Source organism: Ostrea edulis, chromosome 6 (genome assembly GCF_947568905.1).
Source record: "Ostrea edulis chromosome 6, xbOstEdul1.1, whole genome shotgun sequence".
NCBI classification, from domain to species: Eukaryota; Metazoa; Mollusca; class Bivalvia; order Ostreida; family Ostreidae; genus Ostrea; species Ostrea edulis.
The window spans coordinates 16,240,939-16,248,037 of NC_079169.1; the positions used below are offsets into that span (position 1 = coordinate 16,240,939).

At 35.4% G+C, this 7,099-nt stretch overlaps 1 protein-coding gene across 1 annotated transcript in view; it reads left to right on the plus strand.

Moving 5' to 3' along the window:
* Nucleotides 1–5,466, plus strand: part of LOC125648335 (GTP-binding protein 10-like) — a 19,871-nt gene extending 14,405 nt beyond the window's left edge. Inside the window, exon 8 of the mRNA XM_048875325.2 lies at nt 3,554–5,466. Within this exon, the coding sequence (XP_048731282.1) occupies nt 3,554–3,771 (218 nt within the window). The 3' untranslated portion in view covers nt 3,772–5,466. The remainder of the gene's footprint in view (nt 1–3,553) is intronic.
* The last annotated feature ends 1,633 nt before the right edge of the window (nt 5,467–7,099 follow it).

Below are 7,099 nucleotides of genomic sequence, written 5' to 3' on the forward strand. Positions count from 1 at the left end.
ATAGAAAACTAAATGAGCATATTTACAGGCATGCCTACCCAGAGTTGGGTTTTTTTCCGTCAGACTTACTTTGTCAATGTCTCAAATCAGGGTCATGCTTCCTTTCACAGATACAGTGTAGATGTTCACACCACAAAAATTAATACCACATAAAAATTTATTATGAGACTGTTTCTAAAAGCTTCTAAACAGATGCTGTATAGTGTAGGAATTCTGTAACAGTGGTTATTTACGTTGGGGGTTTAGTACGCGTTTTTAGCTCACCTGAGCTGAAAGCTCAAGTGAGCTTTTCTGATCACCCGTATTCCGGCGTCCGTCCGTCCGTCCGTCTGTAAACTTTTCACATTTTCAACTTCTTCTCAACAACCACTGGGCCAATTTCAACCAAAGTTGGCACAAAACATCCTTAGGTAAAGGGAATTCTAAATTGTTAAAATAAAGGGCCAGGCCACCTTCCAAGGGGAGATAATCAAGAAAAGGTAAAAATAGGGTAGGGTCATTAAAAAATCTTCTTCTCAAGAAACACTGGGCCAGAAAAGATGAAATTTATATGAAAGCTTCCTTATATAATGAAGATTCTAAATTGTTAAAATCATGGCCCCCGGGGGTCAGATGGGGCCACAATAGGGGATCAAAGTTTTACATACAAATATATAGGAAAAATCTTTAAAAATCTTCTTCTCAAGAACCACTGAGCCAGAAAAGCTGAGATTTATATGAAAGCTTTCTTATATAATGCAAATTCTAAATTGTTAAAATCATGGCCCCCGGGGGTCGGATGGGGCCACAATAGGGGATCAAAGTTTTACATACAAATATATAGGGAAAATCTTTAAAAATCTTCTTCTCAAGAACCACTGAGCCAGAAAAGCTGAAATTTATATGAAAGCTTCCTTATATAATTCAGATTCTAAATTGTTAAAATCATGGCCCCCGGGGGTCGGATGGGGCCACAATAGGGGATCAAAGTTTTACATACAAATATATAGGGAAAATCTTTAAAAAATTTCTTCTCAAGAACCACTGAGCCAGAAAAGCTGAGATTTATATGAAAGTTTCCTTATATAATTCAGATTCTAAATTGTTAAAATCATGGCCCCCGGGGGTCGGATGGGGCCACAATAGGGAATCAAAGTTTTACATACAAATATATAGGGAAAATCTTTTAAAATCTTCTTTTCAAGAACCACTGAGCCAGAAAATCTGAGATTTATTTGAAAGCTTCCTGATATAATGCATATTCTAAATTGTTAAAATCACGGCCCCCGGGGGTCGGATGGGGCCACAATAGGGGGTCAAAGTTTTACATACAAATATATAGGAAAAATCTTTAAAAATCTTCTTCTTAAGAACCACTGAGCCAGAAAAGCTGAGGTTTATATGAAAGCTTCCTGATATAGTACAGATTCTAAATTGTTAAAATCACGGCCCCCGGGGGTCGGATGGGGCCACAATAGGGGGTCAAAGTTTTACATACAAATATATAGGAAAAATCTTTAAAAATCTTCTTCCCAAGAACCACTAAGCCAGAAAAGCTGAGATTTATATGAAAGCTTCCTGATATAGTACAGATTCTAAATTGTTAAAATCATGGCCCCTGGGGATTGGATGGGGCCACAATAGGGGGTCAAAGTTTTTTGTTTTTTTGTTTGTTTTTTCTTCTTTTCTTTTTTTGATATAGTGCAGATTCAAGTTTGTTAAAATCATGGACCCTGGGGATTGGATGGGGCCTCAAGGGGGGCATCAAAGTTTTACATACAAATTTATAGGAAAAATCTTTTAAAATCTTCTTCTCAAGAACCACTGAGCCAGAAAAGCTGAGGTTTATTTGAAAGCTTCCTGATATAGTGCAGATTATAAATTGTTAAGATCATGGCCCCCGGGGGTCGGATGGGGCCACAATAGGGGGTCAAAGTTTTACATACAAATATATAGGAAAAATCTTTAAAAATCTTCTTCCCAGAACCACTAAGCCAGAAAAGCTGAGATTTATATGAAAGCTTTCTGATATAGTGCAGATTCAGGTTTGTTAAAATCATGCCCCCCTGGGGTAGGATGGGGCCACAATAGGGGATCAAAGTTTTACATACAAATATATAGGAAAAATCTTTAAAAATCTTCTTCTCAAGAACCATTGGGCCAAAGAAGTTCACATTTACATAAAAGCCTTCTGACATAGTGTAGATTCAAGTTTGCAAAAACCATGGCCTCCAGGGGAAGGTTTGGGCCATAATAGGGACTACGGTTTTACATGCAAATAGATATGGAAAATCTTCTGATATGGACCAAGGTGACTCAGGTGAGCGATGTGGCCCATGGGCCTCTTGTTCTACATCCAACATTACGCTTGGGGGAAAAGTACATGTTAACTGTATATAATATATAGTATATCAAATATTTATAACTAGAAAATTTAAGCACTTATTACGTGACCGCGTAATTATACTATTAAATTAATTTAATGATTATTAATTTACACTTCTCTGCCCCATCCGCTTTTTGGTAGCTATTCCTATCATCTATATTTATCAACCAATCAAATGTTGTCTTTTATTTAGTATCAGATGTTACTATTTCGATCTGTCTATGACACCCCCCTATAGGGACAATTGATTGCGCCCTTTAGGGGGACCCCCTTTCTACCAATCATATTCATTAATTATCTTATTTCAAATTATAACAATTTAATTATTCAATCAACGTTCATAACTTTTCCTACTTCGGCATTTCAAATTCTAGATTAGCGTCACTTTGGAAAAATTCATCAAGGGCAGAGGCCACGCAACCTTTATCAGCAAGGCCACGCAGTCTAGGCAGTTTTTTGTACCATAATTTAATAAACTCAGGTGACCTATTGCAATTAGTTTTCATCCGTCGTCGTGCATTTTTAACTTCTTCTTGGATAACTACCATTCCAATTCTCTTCAAATTCAGGTATGAAGCATCATTGGGACAAGGGGGACATAAATTGTAAATTTCAGGACCCCAGCCTGAAGTAGTGATACTTTTTCACTAGTATTCAGGTGACCGATAAGGCCTGTGGGCCTGTTGTTTCCAAACAAGGAATTATTGCAATGTGTCTATTATAATTTTTTTTTTCAATATATATAACATAGTGATGTAGAAGTAGATTAGGTGAACCATGTTTTGCTTTATGTACTTATTTTGTCATAGACTTTGGCTTTGCTATGTATAATAAATCATGGTTATTTGCCCAAACTGGTTGTTTTACTTTAACCTAGACAGTTGAGAGATAAAGGAAATTAATAGTGTAATTTCCCCCATGCATAAATAACCACTTTTGCAGTAGTGTAATAGCTTCTTTCATGAAATGAGAATTGTAGTATATCAGTATTATAATGCTTGTCTTATGAAGTTCTCTACATTGAGACTTTTAAAAAGCTTCCAACAATGGAATTAAACTTTGTATCTCGGTGTCATCTGCTAGTGAATCTCCAGCTAACTGCTTCCACAAATACCACAAATTAATTGGATTTTCTTTTATTTTATTTCATTATTGATGCAGGTGAGGAACTGATGCTTTATATTTCAGAAAATATTTCGAGCTTTCCTGAAGAGCTGCGGCCCGATAATTTGATACAGTTCGAGGACATTGTTACGATTTCCACCAAAGAAGGGACAAATATCTTACAGACAATACTGAAGTTACGCGACATTCTCGACAATCATTTTGCTGAAGAAATGGAATATCCTCTCGAGAAATGGAAGCATGATCTAACAGAACACAGGAAAATAAATGAAACAAGGTAGCACTCATCGGGGGAGGGGGAAATAATGGGAAATAGCCTTGCAAATATCTATTGCTTATGCATGTACAGTTGTCTCCTTGTCTAGTCAACTGTCCATTTTTTTGGTCTTTAAAAAGTATAACAAATTGTTTTTTCTTTCACAGATTGTAAAAAATGAAACTATGCACCTAATTGATTTAATTCATAGATAGACTTCTACAATCCTTGCATCACAATTTATGGATTAGGCAAAAACAAGGTCAATGAGCAAATTTAGCATTGTTTAACTTTAAGATTATGTATTGCACATTCTGAAATCCTGTAAGCTTGAAGCAAAGGTGTGCAATTGGATTGTTTTTGAGAATTTGACCTGTTATATCTGTTTTCTTGATAAAACACCAGTGTTCATTTATTCCATCTTTTTATACACCTGTCAAAGACTGGAGAATATTATAGTATGGCGTCATCCATCCCTCTGTCTGTCCGGACCTTGTAGGCAAATACAATGTGAACTGTAATCTCCAGGATCATACAACTTGGTATATTTAATCGTCATGAGAGAAAAATTGCCTATTGTTTCTCAAGGTCAAAGGTTAAGGTCGTAATATCACTTTGTACATGTAGGTAGGATACAAACCTTACTGTAAGGTATATTTGATCTGTTTCTCAAGGTCAAGGTCCTAGGATCACTTAGTAGGAAAACCATGTAGGCAGGATACAAATCAAACCGTAAGCTCCAGGATCTTACAACTTGGTACATTTGATCACCATGATAAGAGGAAAATGCTTATTGTTTATCAAGGTCATAGTATCACTTATTATGAAAACCTTGTAGGCAGAATACAGACGGAATTATTGGGGCTAGGACTGTCAAACTTGGTATACATACTCCTCATGCCAAGTGGAGGAAATTTTGTAGGGAGGATACAGACCAAACCATTGGGGCCAGGAACTTCAAACTTAGTACGCATACACCTTCTGCCAAGCGGGGGATGCCTATTGTTTCTCATGGTCAAGGTCAAAGTATCACTTGTTGAAAAACCTTTTTTTTGTTATGGATGCAGATGTTGCCCTGAAATTTAGTCACAAGCTTCCTCTCGGAGAAATGTAAGTTCAGTTTGCATTTCAGCTGGATTGGCACCATAACATACTTTTTAGTAGGTCAAACAATTTTCCAGATTTTTTTTTTTATGAATATATAACTTGATTGGTGTACCGTGACCTGCTTTAGGGATTATGTTGTACCATTGGTGGTACTTTGTTATCAATTCAAATACAAGCTCCACTTCATCAAATCAATTTCCTGAAAACACAATGTCTTTTAGATATCCTACATTTGTAACTATGTTTTATCAACGCCTCAGTGTGTATGTAATCTGAGCATAAAATGTCTTGCCATGCTTTAAAGATTTGTTTATATCAAAAGCAATAATTTGAAACATGAAAAGGTCTGTTAGAAGTTCGATACACTTTTGATAAGTTCTGATTTGTTTGGGTTTTTTTTAAATTGTTGTTAAAAAATTTAATCTTGTGGAGGGAAAAAAGAAGAAGTTGAGAATGAGTATGTGACCTTCAAGATTTTTCTAAAGTGTTAAAACATTTCCTGTAAAATGTACAAACGATAGGATTAAGGAAGGATATTGTTTTATATGTGTGTATATTCTGTGATAAATGCAAACTTGTGGTATGTAACTGTAAATAAAGAATGAAACATAAATAGAAGCTTATTTTTTTTGTTTCATCAGTGACTGAAGGTAATATTTGAAAACCATTATTTTTTTTTTTTTTGCTTTCCTACAATAAACATTTTCCAGCTGTATTTTGAATTCTTGATGCATCCATTTAACCTACATGGTTAAAAACAAAACAGGGCTTTTGCAGAATTTGATGTTCTGGTTATTTACATTAAATTTTTACAGAAGTCCCAGAATCAAGTGCTGCACTGGATGATATGTTGTACATGTTTGTTTATTTCTCAAGTCTATACCTCGATGTTCAGCTGAAGAAATCTAACATTAGTAGGAATTTCACAAAGTAGATTGGACTAATTTTCTTATGTTTGCCAAGTTCCAATCCAATGCTAACAGCAATCAGAAGAAATAATTTCCAAAGACCGGGGTCAGTGTGACATCCGTAACTACATCTCGGGATGGATGATGCTGACACGGCTGTTCTGTCAATTTCGTAAACGATTATTTTTTTGTGTTTCATATTGAAACTGTGATGTAGGTAACTGAAAAAATTTAAATCGTAGTTGATGTCCGTAACTTGAAAAATTGATGTAAGTAACTGATGTTAACTTTAAATAATGAAATAATTCATTTGAAATTCGTGTTTTAAATGAAAGAAAAATGTTATCGTGTTGGTTATCAATGTTTTAGAAGGCTTATTTACAAATAGTCTAAATGGGTCAATATTACTAGGATTTGCCAATTGACAACTCTTGAATTGAAAATTGACCCCCTTTCCATCATTTCAAAAACTACGAGAAATCATAGCAGTTTCCAGACACTTAATTGGTTTCGTTTTACAAAAGAGGGGGGGGGGGGGGGCAGTCGTTGAAGAAGTTCACTTCACAATTGTCTAAAATGCTTGAAAGGAAATTAGCCAAGGGATCATCCTTCAATACATGTTCAATTTGAAACTCCTACCTTACATTTTTAGCTCACCTGAGCCAAAGGTTCAAGTGAACTTTTCTGATCAAAATTTGTCCGTTGTCTGTCGTCATCGTAAACTTTTTACATTTTCGAACAAACTTGCCACAAAGCATCCTTGGGTGAAAGGCTTTCAAGTTTATTCAAATGAAGGGCCATTTCCCTTTCAAAGGGGAGATAATCACAAAAATAGGGTGGGGTCATTTAAAAATCTTCTCAAGAACCACTGGGCCAGAAAAGCTGAAATTTACATGAAAGCTTCCTGACAAAGTGCAGATTCAAGATTGTTCAACTCATGGCCCCCAGGGGTTGGATGGGGCCATGATATGGGGATCAAAGATTTACATACTAATATACAGGTGACTCGAAGTTCAAGGGACCTTGATAAAACTTTGAGAAATCGAAATTCGGAAATTGAAGGTCCGCCGGTATGGTTAAGATTTTAAAGTACCGGTAACCGGAAATGTTTACCAACAAGATCATAAATATATGATATCGTTTTGACATGTTTTCCTTCATATTCTTCAGGTAGTTAATTTGATATCAAAATAAAAAACCTTATTTTGCATTAATAAAAACATTTCAAAGTTTATGTATTTATATATTTGTTTTTTAATCATGCTTAGATAGGCATACAAAACCAAGTTCCGATGAAGCTTTACAATTGCAAACTAAAAAGAGCACAATGTTAATATG